Raw genomic sequence first — 17,741 nt, 5'->3', positions numbered from 1 at the left:
AGCAGCAATTATCTCAACACATTAAAAGAATGACTGATGACGTTTTACATCTCAGAAATGATGTACTGCAGTGGCTGATGTGGTATTGATCCTCGGAGCACAGAATGTAATAGAAATAAATATAAAAATAAAAGACAAAAAGATGTTAGTTAAAAGCAAAGTTAAATGAATAGGTTTTGAGCTGGCATTTAAAAATATCAACTGAGTCTACATCACTATAGTTTCAAGTATTGAATAGGAGCATAGTTCCAAAAAAAACACACCTGCGAATTTATTGTTTAGGAGAGATTCCTTTAACTTTAAGAGACCGGCAGAAGAAGACCTGAGATCATGGCCTCAGAATAAAGGATCATCACTTTAGAACAGAGATGAGGAAGAAATAAGAGGGGACTTCATTGAAACCTATTGAATATTGAAAGACTTAGATCACGCGTTCAAACCCTGGGGTCTACGGACCTCTTGGTTAATGGTAGGAGTCCATGGCATAAAAAACGGTTGGGAACCCCTGGCCTAGATAGAGTGGACATGGAGAGGATTAGGGCTAGAGGGCACAGTCTCAGAATACAAGGATGTCCCTTTAGAACAGAGATGAGGAGGAATTTCCTTTGCCAGAGGGTGGGGAATCTGTGGAATTCATCGCCACAGGTGGCTGTGGAGGCCAAGTCGTTGGGTACATTTAAAGTGGAGGTTGGCAGGTTGTTCATTAGTCAAGGTGTCAACAATTACAGGGGGAAGGCAGAAGGCTATAACTGAGAGGGATAATCAATGGCCTGACTCTGCTCCAATTTCTTGCGCTTTTTCAGTGCATTATATACTAAAACTTTAAAGCCCTACCAGTCACTGTGTACCCCAATCTACTGGTGATTATTCCACCTCTTGGAGTGTATGGGATGTCCAGGGAGGGGTAGCAGCTCCAGTGTTGAAATTTGTCATGTCCATTCCAAGGTTGCTCATTCACCTTTGGCCCCCACTCTGCTGTCTGCTGGGGCTCCAAATGACTGTCCTCATGTGACAGCAGCCACACCCCGGTACACCACTTCAACAGGCTGGCTAAAGCAGGCAAGGGTAGCCAGCAGCCTTATATCCCAGTGAGAGAGACTGACCTGTCTTAGTATGTGAAGTCAGCTCCTGTGGATGGGGCAGATCAGATCTATAGTGAGATCCAATGCCCATGAAGGCGACACTGAAATGCTCCCTGAAGAATGAAGAGCATGACAAGGCACAGAAGATGTCATGTTCATCCACTGCAACCACGGAAGACCCCAGTTTGTGATGTTCGTTCATATCACTGGAGCCGGTCTTTTGAGGTTGATAGAGAGGAACTGCCCCAGTGCAACAGCTTGTCCACTTTACAAACTCTCCCACACAGGTCTCCTGTCATCATCGGACAGGATGGACAACCACCACCATTCCTCCTCAGCAACAAGCAAGTTAAGGACACTGTACCTTCTGAAGTACAGAATAGCTGACATGTGATTATTTAATTTTTGGTTTGATGTTATTACAAATAATACAAATAAAACATTCATTATATTGATCTAGACTCTGACCTTGGGTATCAAATATCCTCGGAAGTTCACATCACTTGTTGCCATGTGTGGTAGGTTTATGGGAGCGATGTCGATATATCGCTGGACCTCGTAGATGACCGCATCAGTGTACGGCATCTTCACTCGATCCTGAATTGCAGGTCTTCGATGAGAACCAATCACATCATCAATCTCATTATGAATCTTCTCTGGGAGAGGAAGATAAGATTTTGTTTCACGCATTTCATTTACCAACATTTCCCAACTCGTCATATTGGTCAATATCATCTGATTTTACACTGTGGTCACTTTATTAGGTACACCTTCTCATTAGTGAAAATTTAGGATTACGAGAGAGCCAATTTGAGACTCTGCAAATGTCTGTAAGGAGTTTGTACGTGCTCTGCAGATCCATGTGTCTCACACTGTATCTTCACAGGCAAGCACAGGATCACACAGACAACCAGAAGGGTTAAGTGAAACTAGCAATTTTATTAATAAGCAAATCAATTGAACTTACAAGGTCTTGGATAACTTGTGATAACTTGGCCAGAACTCCACTAGGCAGGGATCTAGAGAACAGAGACCCGCGAGGATAGTGCTACCCCTTTAAATACATTCAAGTGCACAAAAGAATCTGTGCCCAGCTGATAAAACTCCAGACTAATTACAGAGTTAACCAGTAACTCTTCAAATAAGAGACAAAAGTCCAAGGACCCCTGCAAAGTCTTGAAGAAGTAACTGGAAGTACCCAAGGACAATTGCAACTTAACTGTAAACTGGGCAGGACCTAACAATAACACATAGAAACCCTGAAGTGCATTAATTCAGATAATTATAATGAATAAAACACAGAGAATTCAGAATCCTCAAAGAACATCTACCAATGACCCAAGGTTGTGACGTTGTGGGTTTGCTCTGGGTGCTCTGGTTTCTCCCACATCCCAAAGCCGTACAGTGTAGAAGGATAATTGGTCACATGGGTGTCACGGTAGTGTGGATTAGTTGGATCAGAATGGCCTGTTACTGTGTTGTATCTCTAAATAACCTATGTATGTGCAGTACCCCCACAACCCATATGGGGTGGTGATGCAGTCAGTCAGAATGCTTTCCATAGTACATTGTAGAAATTTGTGTAACATACCAAATCTCATGAAATATAGTCACTGCCTTGACTTCTTTATAGCTGCATCATGTTACGTCCTCAGAGCTATTGAAGGAAATTGAAATTGCTCACTCCTTCCACTTCCAATAACTCTGAGAATAAGATTTGTGTTCCCCCGTCTTACCTTTTATGTAGTCCACAGTCAGCTCTTTGGTCTTACTAAATGTTACATACACGCAGCTCTGTAAAAGTATCTTCTTCTCCTTCTTGTTTTACGGCGGTTGGCACCCAGCTTAATGGTGCCTTACCGCCTCCTTCTGCTCTGGAGTGTGGATCAGACGATAGACTCACACTCTAAATCCCTTCACCCATGCACACACACACATACTTTAATCTACACTTTTATCCTTTCTTCTTTGGCCATCCTAGTACCCTATTCCTGCGTATCTATCATATTCTATAAAAAAAAACCCTGTATCCCTTAAGAAAGCTAAAAGTACCCTGACCTGTGCCCTTTCACCTATGCCCAGTATCCCTTTTAATGTGAATTCTTGCACCCCCAATTCCCTTAGATTAATTCTTATCATCTCTCTCTGTATCCCATACTTCCTGCAACTCAGAATTACATGTTCTACTGACTCCTCTTCCTGACATTCCTCACGCAAACCTGTCTGGTGTTTCCCTGTCATTTTCAATGTTTTGTTTAGTGCACAGTGCCCCAGCCTTAACCTAGTCCACACAGTTTCCTCTCTTCTGTATCCACTGCCTACCCTAGTACCTGTAACACTCTTCTGTATTTGATATAAATGCCTCCCTTTCCCCACTCTGTCCCATCTTTCTTGCCACATTTTGCAAGGGCACAATGATTCTCACCCCGCTAAAGAAGTGCTGCAGGTGTGCTGGGAGAATGGGAAGTTTCAGAGGGATAACTTTAGTCAGGTAGGGAATGATATTGCTAAAGAATGTGGAGTGTTTGATCTAAGAATAAGTCCTTCAGTAGTTTATCCAGTTGTAGCTCCATGGAAGAGTGTATGGCCTGACATAGACTGGCATTCGTTAGAGGTAAAAAGAAAAGGAAAATATAAAACTGATTTGGTAAGTGCATTTAACTATCATGTGATGGAAAAGTATAGTGGTTATACTCAGATTTATACGGATGGTGCTAAGCAACCTGAAACAGGAGTGACTGGGTTTGGGGTGGCTATACCAGCAAAAGAAATGGAAATCAGCAGAAGAACATCTGATAAGGGGCGTATACAGTGGAGATGATGGCAGTGTTGTTTGCGTTGCGATGGGTGGAGAAAGCTAGACAAGTTGAAGTGTTGATAAGCTCAGATTCATCCTCAGTTCTAGCAAGTTTAAGGTCTTTTCACTCAAACAGCCAGCAAGATGTACTTTATGAAGTCCTTCAGTCAGTCACAAGAGTTGCAAATCAGGGAGGTCAGGTAAAATTTCTATGGGTTGCAGCTCATGTAGGGGTGAAGGGGAATGAGAGGTTGGATGAGTTGGCAAAGAGGGTGTTAAAGAAATATAGAAATGCACATTAGTATCAGCAAAGCAGAGGCTAAGTGTGTAATCTGGGAAAGAATCATCCCGTAAAAGTGTCAGCAGCAATAGAACACACCTGGAGTCTTGTTTTGCTGTTAACAAAACACTATTTTATCAGTAATTATGTAATATAGTAACTTAAACCAGATAAATCAAAAGTTAGCAATGTTATGCAGATATAGGTATGAAAATAAAGTTCCCAAACTCATTCAAGTTCAGGAGGCAAGAGTTAGTCTTATGATGGTGTGTAAGAAAGTTCAGTTCAATCCACAGAATAGAATTGAGAGAGAGGTATTTGTAATCTGAATAAACAGGTGTCATCGATCTTCCCATTGTCCTCCGAATCCTTCAAGTTAGACAAATGTGACTACACTAAGGGTACTCTCTTCAAGTGGTAAAACTACCAACCCAGACAAGGGTTAAAGACACCAGTAGTTCCCACAGGGTCACCTTTACATGCACTGTGACAGCCACTGATCAATCTCTCTTGACTGATCCTCAACCCACCCTTGTGGGCACTCGAAGAATTCATCCAGTGACTCTTTCATTACCAGCCTCTGTGCGTCTCCTCCGTGTGGCTGCGAGAAAGACAGTTGTCCTTGTTTAAATACACACATGCTGAACACCAGCTGTCCATCATGTAACTCCTCCTCTCTCTCCATAGCAACTCGGTCAGCAGCAGAAGACAGCTGCTTTTCATAACACTATTCAGGCTCTCTCTCACTCCCTCCCCCCCTTAAAGGCATAGTCCATAATCAATGAAACTTAAGATCCCATCACACTAATGTTCAGTACAACACCACTCAATTAGCTGATATATCTCTCTCCATCTGCCAACAATGGTTATATATCATCAGCAAAATTTATAGATGGTGTTTGAGCTGTCTCTAGCTACATAGTCATGGGTGTAGAGAGAGTAGAGCAGTGGGCTAAGCCCATATCACTGTGGTGTGCCAGTGTTGATTGTCAGTGAGGTGGAGGTGTTATTTCCGATCTGCACAGATTGTGGAGTTTTGGTTGCAGTGGAAAGTACAGAGGCCTAGATTCTGTAGCTGTTCACTCAGGTAGCTTTATCTCAGTGGGGAGAGCGCAGGGACGGAGGGGGGGAGAGAGCACGTGTGGGGGCCCGGAGAGAGAGCGTGCGGGGTCTGAGGGGGTGGAGAGAGAGCACGCGCGGTGCCCAGGGGTGGGGAGAGAGAGCATGCGCAGGGCTCAGGGGGAAGAGAGAGTACGCAGGGAGGGGGGGGTGTGGTGGCGACGGAGGAGGGAGGGAGAAGGTGGTGGCGAGGGGGTACTAAGAGTGGGGGGGGCGAGGGTGGGATGGAGAGTGGGGGGAGGAGGGATGGAGAGTGGGGGAGAGGGACAGAGAGAGGGGGAGAGGGACAGAGAGTGGGGGGAGGAGGAAGGGATGGAGAGGGTGAAGGAGGAATGGGGAGAGAGGAGGGAGTAGGAGAGATGAGAGAGATGGGGTAGAGAGGGGGAAGGGGACGGAGGAGGGGAGAGGGTCAAGTCATGCAAACAATAAAAGTAAGCAAATAACATTCAGAGCTGAAGGTTTACGAAAGACACGAAGCCAGAGATCACTGCAGCTGGAGTACACCAGAATCAGAGTCAGATTTTTTATCACCCTCATCTGTTGTGAAATTTTGTTAACTTAGCAGCAGCAGTACAATGCAATACATGATTGTATAGAAAGAAATATAAATAAGGAAATCAATTGCACAGCCTCAGTTCATCGCTGAGCTGAGGAAAAGTTCTTAAAATTGTCTGAGGTCTAAGTATTGTTAGAGGTATTGTTACGTGACCACTGTTTTGTACTATGGGTGTCACTTTAAAAATGCCTGAATGAGGCGGGACTATGACATCAGTATAACAAGCTTGGACAGACCATTGGGACTTTTCAGTAGAAAGAAGGAGAGTAAGTGAAAGTTTGGACTGCAAGCTGGCAGTAGTTTGCTACGATATGGGTAAAGTCTGATACTTTCCCATGCCCAGGATTGGGTTGATTGACGGCACATAGTGTTTTGGATAAGTGACTGTCATTTCGGATTTTGTTGGAGTATCCTGTGGCCGCCACTTTTGTTAACCCTTACCTGGATTCGGGTGTGTTATGTGGTAACTACTTGTGCAAAGGGATATTCCATGACTGTCACCTGGGAATAATTCTACATGGAATTTGGAACAACTCGACGGATAAGATCTTCGGCGACTGTCACTTTGTTTTCCCAGCATGGAGTCTATGGAATTCTTCATAATCGCCTCCTCTCTACACTCTTAGCATGGATTTACAAATCTCAACCTTCATTTATTCTGCGGATTACTGGACCTTTTCTAGTTTGCCATCTTAAGACATTTAGAACTGTTCCAAAGCTTGACTGTTTAGGACACACACACACACGTTAACTTCTGTTTATTTTGTTTAATTTTCTATATTATGAGTAGATACTAATAAAGATAATGGTTTTAACATTAAAACCTGACTCAGTTTGTGATCTATTGCTGCTGGTACATAACAGTATTTATTATTTTGGTCCTGAGATTCCTAATGAATAACAGAAACATTTTGGGAAACTGAGAGTTGAGTATTTGATCACTTGGCACCGAAATGAACCTCATGGTTTTGTCCTAATTGTGACCTTTCTTGTAAAAATTTTGTTTATGCTTTTTCTTCAGCATTCAGCTTACATGCTGTGTGCCTGTGATACTGCTGCAGGTATGGTTCTCATTGCACCCTTACATACACAGGCAGCATGGTTTGAAGCTGTTAGCACCGTCATGTCTTCCAACACCAGTGAACACTGATCAGAGTTTGATTCCCACCGCTGTTAGTAAGGAGCTTGTACATTCTTCCCTGTGACCCCCTAGGTTTCCTCCAAATCCTCCGATTCCCTCCTACATTCCAAGGATGTATGGTACAGATTAGTAAGGGTTCATAAATTGTGGGCATGTTGGCACCGGAAGGCTCTAGGAAATCATCAAATATAGGAGCAGAATTAAGCTATTTGGCCATTTCATCATGGCTGATCCATTTTCACCCTCAGCCCCAATCTCCTCAATATTCCTTTAATTCCTGACCAATCAAGAATATATCAAATTCTGCCCAATGACTTCACCTCCACAGCCGCCTATGGCAACAAATCCCACAGATTCACCACTCACAAGCTAAAAACTTCCTCCTCATCTCAACAATTCAGGAACAGCTTCTTCCCCATGAACACTAACTCACTACTTTTTAATTTCAGTTATTTTGCACTACTTACTTAACTATTTAATAGACATATATAACAAAGTAACAGTTTTGTTCTCTATATTTATCATGTAATTCATTGTACTGCTGCCATAAAGTTATCAAATTCCACGACTTATTCCAGTGATAGTAAATCTGATTCTGATTCTAAAAGGACGTCCCTCTATTCTGAGCCTGTGTCCTCTGGTTTTAGAGTCTCACCATAGGAAACATCCTCTTTACAGCCACTCTATCGAGGCCTTTCCATATTCAACAGGTTTCAATGAGGTCCATATGAGAAGTGTGGTGACACTTGCAGACTGCCCCCAGCATAATTCCCACTGATTTGTTTTGACGAACGTGATGCATTTTTCTGCATGTTTTGATGGCTTATGAGCGATTGCGTCTGGATTTTACCTCCTAGTAGGGTCACTCATGGCAGTAAGGTCTAAGGGAAAGTTCCAAAGTGTGATCCAACCAAGATCTCAACAGTGGAGCTGGCGGAAGATGACGACACATCACAGTGGCTGTGAATGCAGAGGAGGGCTTCAGCAGTGAAGGGTCCTGAGTCATCTTGCATTCCATGCCACTGGACGTTGACCCCGATCTGACAAGGACTGAGTTGTGGCTGCTCATGCATCAATCTCTCCATGTTAAACAAATTCACCCACAGGCATTCTCCATTAAGGAAATAACTCCTCGAGAGAACATCATATTCGTCTTGAGTGATTACTATGCTTACATTTTTAGATTTACTCATACATATAACAAAAAACTGGAAAATATTTTGGGGGTTGGGAACCAATCTGAAGAGACAGGGAGAGGGGCGGTTGGCTCACATATAGAGAGAGCTTGTAGACAGTGAGAGAGGGAAGATAGGCAGGTGATAGAGAAGGGATACTCTCAGACCAATGGTTTGAGATGTGTCCATTTTAATGCAAGAAGCATTATGAACAAAACAGATGAGCTTAGAGCGTGGATCAGTACTTAGAGATATGATGTTGTGGACATTACAGAGACTTGGATGGCTCAGGGCAAGAATGGTTACTTAGAGTGCCAGGCTTTAGATGTTTCAGTAAGGACAGGGAGGGAGGCTAAAGAGTCAGGGGCTTGGCACTGCTGACCGGAGATAGTATCAAGGTGGCAGAAAAGGAGGAAGTCATGGAGGGATTGTCTACCGAGTCTCTGTGGGTGGAAGTTAGAAACAGGAAGGGGTCAATAACTCTACTGGATGTTTTTATAGACCACCCAATAGTAACAGGGACATCAAGGAGCAGATAGGGAGACAGATTCTGGAAAGGTGTAACAATGAGAGCTTCGTGGTGAGAAATTTAAATTTCCCAAGTATTAATTGGCATCTCCCTAGAGCAAGGGGATTAGATGGGGTGGATTTTGTTAGGTTTGCTCAGGAAGGTTTCCTGACACAATATGTAGATAAGCCTACAAGAGGAGAGGCTGTATTTGATCTGGTATTGGGAAATGAACCTGGTCAGGTTTCAGGTCTCTCAGTAGGAGAGCATTTTGGAGATAGTGATCACAATCAGCATTTAATTGGCATAAGGGGAAATATGTTCTCAGGGAAATATATGGCAGAAATGTGGCAAATATTCAGGGGATGTTTGCGTGGAGTTCTGCATAGGTACGTTCCAATAAGACGGAAAGAATGGCATGGTGCAGGAACCATGTTGTACAAAGGCTGTTGAAAACCTAGTCAAGAAGTAAAGAAAAGCTTATGAAAGATTCAAAAATCTAGGTAATGATAGAGATCTAGAAGATTATAGGGCTAGCAGGAAGGAGCTTAAGAATGAAATTAGGAGAGCCAGAAGGGGCCATAAGATGGCCTTGGCGAGCAGAATTAAAGAAAACGCCAAGGCATTCTATCAGTATGTGAAGAGCAAGAGGATAAGATGTGAGAGGACCAATCAAGTGTGACAGTGGAAAAGTGTGTATGGAACTGGAGGAGATAGCTGAGGTACTTAATGACTACTTTGCTTCAGTATTCACTGCAGAAAAGGATCTTGGAGATTGTAGGGATGACTTACAGTGGATTGAAAATCTCGAGCATATAGACATTAAGAAAGAGGATGTGCTGGAGCTTTTGGAAAGCATCAAGTTGGATAAGTCTCCAGGACCAGACGAGATGTACCCCAGGTTACTGTGGCAGGTGACGGAGGAGATTGCTGAGCATTTGGCAATGATCTTTGCATCATCAATGGGGACGGGAGAAGTTCCAGAGGTTTGGACGGTTGGAGATGTTGTTCCCTTACTCAAGAAAGGGAGTAGAGATAGCCCAGGAAATTATAGACCAGTGAGTCTTACTTCAGTAGTTGATATGTTGATGGAAAAGATCCTGAGAGGCAGGATCTATGAACATTTAGAGAGGCATGATGTGATTAGGAATAGTCAGCATAGCTTTGTCAAAGGCAGGTCGTGCCTTACGAGCCTGATTGAATTTTTTGAGGATGTGACTAAACACATTGATGAAGGTAGAGCAGTAGATGTAGTGTATATGGATTTCAGCAAGGCATTTGATAAGGTACCCTATGCAAGGCTTATTGAGAAAGTAATAAGGCATGGGATCCAAGGGGACCTTGCTTTGTCGATCCAAAATTAGCTTGCCCACAGAAGGCAAAGAGTGGTTCTAAGTGGGTCATATTCTGCATGGAGGCTGGTGACCAGTGGCATGCCTTTGGGATCTGTTCTGGGACCTCTTCCCTTCATGATTTTTATAAATGACCTGGATGAGGAAATGGAGCGATGAGTTAGTAAATTTGCTGATGACACAAAGATTGGGGGTGTTGTGGATAGTGTGGAGAGTTGTCAGGGGTTACAACGGGATATCAATAGGATGCCGAACTGACCTCAGAAGTGGCAGATGGAGTTCAACCCAGATAAGTGTGAGGTGGTTCATTTTGGTAGGTCAAATATGATGGCAGGATATAGTATTAATGGTCAGACTCTTGGCAGTGTAGAGGATCAGAGGGATCTTGGGGGCTGAGTTCATAGGACACACAAAGCTGCTGTTCAGCTTGGCTCTGTGGTTAAGAAGGCATACGGTGCATTGGCCTTCATCAATTGTTGGATTGAGTTTAAGAGCCAAGAGATAATGTTACAGCTATATAAGACCCTGGTCAGACCCGACTTGGAATACTGTGCTCAGTTCTGGTCACCTCACTTACAGGAAGGATGTGGAAAATATAGAAAGGGTGTAGAAGAGATGTACAAAGTTGTTTCCTGGATTGGGGAGCATGCCTTATGAGAATAGGTTGAGAGAACTTGGCCTTTTCTCCTTGGAGCGACGGAGGATGAGAGGTGACTTGATAGAGATGTATAAGATGATGAGAGGCATTGATCGTACAGATGGTCAAAGGCTTTTTCCCAGGGCTGAAAAAGCTATCACGAGAGGGCACAATTTTAAGGTGCTTGGCAGTAGGTACAGAGAAGGTGTCATAAGAACAGAAGAGATAGGAACAGGAGTAGGCCAATCGGCCCCTCAAGCCTGCTCCACCATTCAACAAGATCATGGCTGATCCAATCTTCACTCCAGTTTTCACCGAATCCCACAAGGCAACAGTGCCAACCAACAGGGCACCATGCCGCCCATTTTATTTTATTATTCATCCCGCCCAAACCCATGAGATCGCCCGGGGAAAAAAAAAACAATTTGCCAATTGAGGAGAAAAAATCTGGAAAATTCCTCTCCGACCCATCCAGGCTATTGAAAACTGGTCCAGGAGATCACATGGCTGATCTGAACCTAGCCTCATCTCCACTTACCTGCTCGCTCACCGTATCCCCTAATGCTATTTTTAATCCAGGAAAATGTCTATCTCCGTTTTGAATTTATTGAGTGTAGTAGCTTCCACAGCTCTCTGGGGCAGTAAATTCCACAGCCCCACTACCCTCTGAGTGAAGAAATTTCTCCTCATCTCAGTCCTGGAACGGCATCCCCTTATTTTAAGATTATGCCCCCTAGTCCTAGATTCACCCATCATTGGGAACATTCTCCCCGCATCCACCCAATCAAGCCCCTTCACAATCTTATATGTTTCAATAAGATCGCCTCTCATTCTTCGGAACTCCAATGAGTAGAGTCCCAGTCTACTCAACCTCTCATCATACATCAACCCACCCATCCCCGGAATTAACCTAGTGAACCTTCTCTGCACTGCCTCAAGAGCCAGTATGTCCTTTCTTAAATATGGACACCAGAACTGCACGTAGTACTCCAGGTGTGGTTTCACCAATACCCGGTCCAACTGCAGTAAGACCTCCCTGTCCTTATACTCCATCCCCCTAGCAATAAAAGCCAGCATTCCATTGGCCTTCTTGACCACCTGCTGCACTTGCATACTAACTTTTTGTGTTTCCTGCACCAGGATCCCCAGATCCCTTTGCACAGAAGCACTTTCCAGTTTCTCTCCATTTAGATAATAACTTGCTCTATTATTTTTCCTGCCAAAGTGCAAGACCTCACACTTGTCAGTATTATATTTCATCTGCCAAGTGTCTGCCCAATCACTCAGCCTATCTATGTCCCCCTGCAGGGTTTCAATGTCCGCACTCATTACACTCCCTCCCATCTTTGTGTCATCAGCAAACTTCGATACGTTGCACTTAGTCCCTTTCTCCAAATCATTAATATAGATTGTAAAGAGTTGGGGTTCCAACACCGACCCCTGCAGAACACCACTAGTCACCAACTGCCAGTCTGAGAATAAACCATTCTCAGGGGTAAGTTGTTTTTTTTTTAATTATGCAGAGAGTACTGAGTGCTTGGAATGGGTTCCCAGCTCTGGTGGTGGAGGTGGGTATGAGAGGGTCTTTTAAGAGACTCCTGGATAGGTACATAGAGCTTAGAAAAACAGAGGGCTATGGGTAACCCTGGGTAATTTCTAAGGTTCGGCACAGCTTTGTGGGCTGAAGGGCCTGCATTGTGCTGTAGTTTATCTGTTTTTTTTCTCTATGTTCTATGCTTTTTTTCTAATAAACATCTATATGGAACACTGTCATTCATCATCAGAGACCACCACCCAGGACATGTTCTCTTCTCACTACTCCTGATAAACCTGATTCTAATTGTGATTCTGTATATGGTGATAATAAAATCTACTTTGAACTTTGATTTTGACACTGTTGTGTAATTGATATACACCTCACAATTTCTATATTTATACCATGGAGACCATTCTAACTGGCTGTATTGCCATCTGGTACGGGGTGTGGGTACTGCACAGGATTGAAGTAAGCTGCCGAGAGATGTAAACTCAGTCAGCTTCATCATGGCACTTGCCTCTGTAGTAGCTAAAATATCTTCAAACAGTGGTGCCTTAGAAAGGTGGCATCCATCATTAAGGACCTCTATTATCCAGGACATGCTCTTTTCTCATTGCTACCATCAGAGAGGAGGTACAGGAGCCTAAAGGCACACACTCAATGATTCAGGAACAGCTTCTTCCCCTCTGCCATCCGATTTCTGAATGGACACTGAATTCATGAACATGACCTCAGTACTTTGTTTGCATTACTTATTTAATTTAACTATTTAATATCTATTTACAGTAATTCAGTTTTTCTTTATTATGTATTGCATTGTACTGCTACTGCAAAGTTAACAGATTTCACAATAAATGCTGGTGATATTAAACCTGATTCTGAATTGACGATAAGCTCTTTTATGATCAGCTGAAGATTTTAATGGACTGAAGGTCTGGGCTATATAGTTTGTTTGGTTGCATTTTTACTGATATTCTATATGGGCTTGTTGTATTTTATATGCGAGGACTGGGCCTCAAGCTGCAGTTTCACCTGGGGACGGGGGTGGTTGCTTTGGGGCCAGTGCACTCCTCCAGGGACGGTGTGGTGCAGTGTCCAGGCTGGAGCCGGCTCCCCCCACCGTGTTTGCTCACAGGAGACGGGCTCCATTGAAATCAACTGGAGATTGGTGGAGAGAGTTTTTGATGATTTTATTGTGCGATTATGATACCATTTGTGCTTGCTACCTTGTGAGTGCTTTGTGCTGTGTGTGACCATTGGTACTGTATTTTGCACTTTGACCCCGGAGTAATGCTCTTTCACTTGGCTGTATTCATGAATATTCATGTATGGTTGGGTGATAATTAAACGAATAGATTTGAATTGAATTAAAGCTCACCTTGAACTTCTGGATACTTTGCCAGGATTTGAAGAGCCCAGCACAGGGTTGTACTGGTTGTTTCAGTTCCAGCCATAAATAAGTCCTGTGTCGTCACCAGCAAGTTTTTATGAAAAAACTCGGAGTTAAGCTCATCTTTCTCCTGACCCAAAGCAAGCAAAAATTCACAGATTTTAAACAAAATGGATTATGCAGATGCTGGAAATTGTGAGACACACACACACACACACACACACACACACACACACACACACTCGAACTCAGCGTCTATGGGGGTTAGTGCGCAGTTGACGTTGTTTCAACCTGAGATCCTTCATCAAGGCTGAAAAGGAAGAGGGGGGGAGGGAGGGGAAGGAGTGCATTTTAACAGTCTTCAGACGATTTTCAACTTTAATTCAATTCATGCCTTCCTGGCACATATATTTTTTTAATTTATTAAGATTCATCGCAGAATCGGTCCTTCTGGTCCTTCAAGCTGCGCCGACCTGCAATGCCTTATCACGGGACAATTTACAATGGCCTCTGAACCTACAAACCAGAACACCTTTGAACTGTGGGAGGAAACCAGAGCACCCAGAGGAAACGCACTGTCATGGTCCGGATCAGTTTCCCTTTTAATTTATCTAGGTTGTGTTATGATCTGGACCTTTGACTCCTTGTTCCCCTTTAATTCCCTGTTTCCCGTGTCCCTCGAGCTTGCTGATTAAGGTGACTTACTCTCGGCCGAACCGGGAGCTTATAAGCCCCCGGCTTCAGCCGTTTGGGGCAAGAGTGTTATGGAGCATTAGCAAAATCACCGTAGCTACCGGCAGCCAAAGTCATCCAGCCAGAGCCAACTAAGTTTCTTGCCAGAGCACGCCAAGACTCCTCCCGCAGCAAGTGCCAGCAATTCGCCTTCCCTTGCCAGAGTGGGTCCGGGCAAGGTTAACCCGCCAGGGTGAGTTAAGAGTTCCCGTAGCTTGGAACAAACTTGGGTCCAGTGATAGTACCGTCTGTTGTCTTGTCGTCGTGTATCCAGTGCAGTAGGCAGGCAGTTTGCCGCTACTCGAATGGGCTCAGTGATTCATGTCCTGCGTCTGAGTCTGTCCCTTGAAGAAGAGTCCCGACTCTATGCCTGGTGTCTTAAGGCGGAGACCCGGCTCAGTGTTTCATGTCCTGTGTTTGAGTATCAAGTCCTGGCCCTGGTTACAAGTCCAAAGTATCAAGTGCTGGCTGTGGTGATCCAAGTCCCCAAGTCCAGGCCGTGGTGTTCCGTCTCCAACTCCTAGTCGTGGTGTTCCTCGTCTCCAAGTCCTGGCCGCAGTGTTCCTCGTCTCCAAGTCCTGGCCATGGTGTTCCAAGTCCAAAGTATCAAGTCCTGGCCGTGGTGTTCCTCGTCTCCAAGTCCTGGCCGTGGTGTTCCTCGTCTCCAAGTCCTGGCCGCAGTGTTCCTCGTCTCCAAGTCCTGGCCGCGGTGTTCCTCGTCTCCAAGTCCTGGCCGCAGTGTTCCTCGTCTCCAAGTCCTGGCCGTGGTGTTCCTCGTCTCCAAGTCCTGGCCGTGGTGTTCCTCGTCTCCAAGTCCTGGCCGCAGTGTTCCTCGTCTCCAAGTCCTGGCCGTGGTGTTCCTCGTCTCCAAGTCCTGGCCGCAGTGTTCCTCGTCTCCAAGTCCTGGCCATGGTGTTCCTCGTCTCCAAGTCCTGGCCGCAGTGTTCCTCGTCTCCAAGTCCTGGCCGCGGTGTTCCTCGTCTCCAAGTCCTGGCCATGGTGTTCCAAGTCCAAAGTATCAAGTCCTGGCCGTGGTGTTCCTCGTCTCCAAGTCCTGGCCGTGGTGTTCCTCGTCTCCAAGTCCTGGCCGTGGTGTTCCTCGTCTCCAAGTCCTGGCCGTGGTGTTCCAAGTCTCCAAGTCCTGGCCGCAGTGTTCCAAGTCTCCAAGTCCTGGCCGCAGTGTTCCAAGTCTCCAAGTCCTGGCCGAGGTGCTCCTCATCTCCAAGTCCTAGCCGTGGTGTTCCAAGTCTCCAAGTCCTGGCCGCAGTGTTCCAAGTCTCCAAGTCCTGGCCATGGTGTTCCTCGTCTCCAAGTCCTGGCCGCAGTGTTCCAAGTCTCCAAGTCCTGGCCAAGGTGCTCCTCATCTCCAAGTCCTGGCCGCAGTGTTCCAAGTCTCCAAGTCCTGGCCGTGGTGTTCCTCGTCTCCAAGTCCTGGCCGCAGTGTTCCAAGTCTCCAAGTCCTGGCCGTGGTGTTCCTCGTCTCCAAGTCCTGGCCGCAGTGTTCCAAGTCTCCAAGTCCTGGCCGTGGTGTTCCTCGTCTCCAAGTCCTGGCCGCAGTGTTCCAAGTCTCCAAGTCCTGGTCGTGGTGTTCCAAGTCTCCAACTCCTAGCCGTGGTGTTCCGTCCAAAGTATCAAGTCCTGGCCGTGGTGTTCCAAGTCCAAAGTATCAACTCCTAGCCATGGTGTTCCTCGTCTCCAACTCCTAGCCGTGGTGTTCCTCGTCTCCAAGTCCTGGCCGTGGTGTTCCAAGTCTCCAACTCCTAGCCGTGGTGTTCCTCGTTTCCAAGTCCTGGCTGTGGCGTTCCAAGTCTCCAAGCCCAAGGTTTGTGTTCCTTGAAGTCTCCAAGTCCAAGGTCTGGGTTCTGAGTCCTGGCTCTGATCCCCGATCTCCAAGTCCTGGCCCCCCAGACCCTGAGTCCCAGCCTGATCCCTTGTCCACTATGCCTATTCCCATCTCCTCTTTGCTCTCCTTGATTTCCCTGTTCTATCCTTGCATCATGGTTCTCCTCGTAAAGAGTAATAAACTCTATTTTAGTTAATCTTACAAAAACGTGTTTGTGTCCTGCATTTGGGTCCTCCTCCAGCACCATTGCCCCCCACAGTGTGACACCCACAGAGTCATGGGGATAACTTCCTGACAGGCAGCGGTGGGAATTGAACCTGGGTCACCTGTCCCGTGAAGCGTTGTGCTAACCACTACGCCGAGGTGCTACCCTAATGCTACTGTGCTCTATACTAGACAAACGTTTGCAATACCAGTTCCCAAAGAAACAGAAAATCATGGAAGCTTTCAGGAGGCTCAACTGCATCCATGCCAAAGGACAGTTGAGACAAAATGCCAGATTCTTTTTTTAAAGGTACTGAGATCTTAAGGCATTTTCATTTCTTAGTTTAAGCAGTTGTATAGTTTTCATCGAAAAGATAACCTTTTTTTGGGTGGCACAGTAGTGTAATGCTTCAGAGTACAGGTGACCCGGGTTCAATTCCAGCCGCTGCCTGGAAGGAGTTTGTACGTTATCACTGTGACCATGTTGAAAGCACTGCATGCTAAGGTTTCCTCCATCCCAAAGATTAGGGGATTCATTGGTCATTGTAAATTGTCCCAGTTGGGCTAGAAATAAACTGGTGGATTGTTGGGTGGTGCCTACTGTTGTTGTATTTCAAACAATCAATAATTAAATAATTATGGGAGGTACGGTTTAAGGGTTGGCAAAACATTGTGGGCCGAAGGGCCTATACTGTGCTGTTCTATTCTATGTTCTATGTTCTATGTAAATTAATATCTATGACCTCTCTGGCAAATTAACAGAGCAGAACAAAAAGGGATATGGAATTAATGCAGGTAAGTGGGATTAATATAGACAGGCACGATGGTCAACATTGATGTAGTGGGCTGAAGGGTCTGTTCCTGTGTTTTTCAACTCTTATCTAATTTACCAATTAAGAAAAATTGGGTGCCATGGTAGCGTAGTGGTTACTGTGATGCTATTAAGAACGTTCCAAAGTTTGGAGTTCAATTCCAATGTTGCCTGCAAGGAGTTTGTACATTCTCCTCGTGACTTTATGGGTTTCCTCCGGGTGCTCTGGTTTCTCCCAACAGCCCAAAGGTCAATTGGTCAATAAAAATCATTCTCTGATTAGGTTACGGTTGAGCAACATAAGGGGGTCAACAAAATACAGTATCCACACCAAGGTGAAGTTGTACCAGAGCTGTGTTGTGTGGGTCAGAGTGATGGTGTTTGAGAGAGAGTGACCTCGTCATTCCACACCATGATCTTCTGGAAGATCCTCTTTATTTTCTGGCCAAGAAAGATCTCCAACCACACCCTACTCCTTCAGTGTTACCAAGAGGACATGGTCACCATCATCATGAGGAAATGTTGGACATGGGTTGGACACATGATGGGAAGATTTGACAATGCCATCATCAAGACA

The 17,741-nt window shown here is 45.0% G+C and overlaps 2 protein-coding genes across 2 annotated transcripts in view; one reads left to right on the top strand and one right to left on the bottom strand.

The window, feature by feature from the left end:
- The window catches only part of LOC132402261 (cytochrome P450 2C15-like), a 74,448-nt gene that overhangs the window by 11,476 nt on the left and 45,231 nt on the right, over positions 1–17,741 (bottom strand). The window contains exons 6-7 of the mRNA XM_059985062.1: positions 13,563–13,704; positions 1,551–1,738 (exon numbers count right to left, since the gene is read on the bottom strand). Of these exons, the coding sequence (XP_059841045.1) occupies positions 1,551–1,738; positions 13,563–13,704 (330 nt within the window). The remainder of the gene's footprint in view (positions 1–1,550; positions 1,739–13,562; positions 13,705–17,741) is intronic.
- LOC132402262 (cytochrome P450 2C23-like) overlaps positions 6,854–17,741 on the top strand; it is a 219,312-nt gene continuing 208,424 nt past the window's right edge. Inside the window, exon 1 of the mRNA XM_059985065.1 lies at positions 6,854–6,895. The gene's annotated coding sequence lies outside the window, so the exon portion shown is untranslated. The remainder of the gene's footprint in view (positions 6,896–17,741) is intronic.

This window comes from Hypanus sabinus, chromosome 11 (assembly GCF_030144855.1).
Source record: "Hypanus sabinus isolate sHypSab1 chromosome 11, sHypSab1.hap1, whole genome shotgun sequence".
Taxonomy (NCBI): domain Eukaryota; kingdom Metazoa; phylum Chordata; class Chondrichthyes; order Myliobatiformes; family Dasyatidae; genus Hypanus; species Hypanus sabinus.
This window is presented reverse-complemented; position numbering and strand designations above follow the sequence as displayed.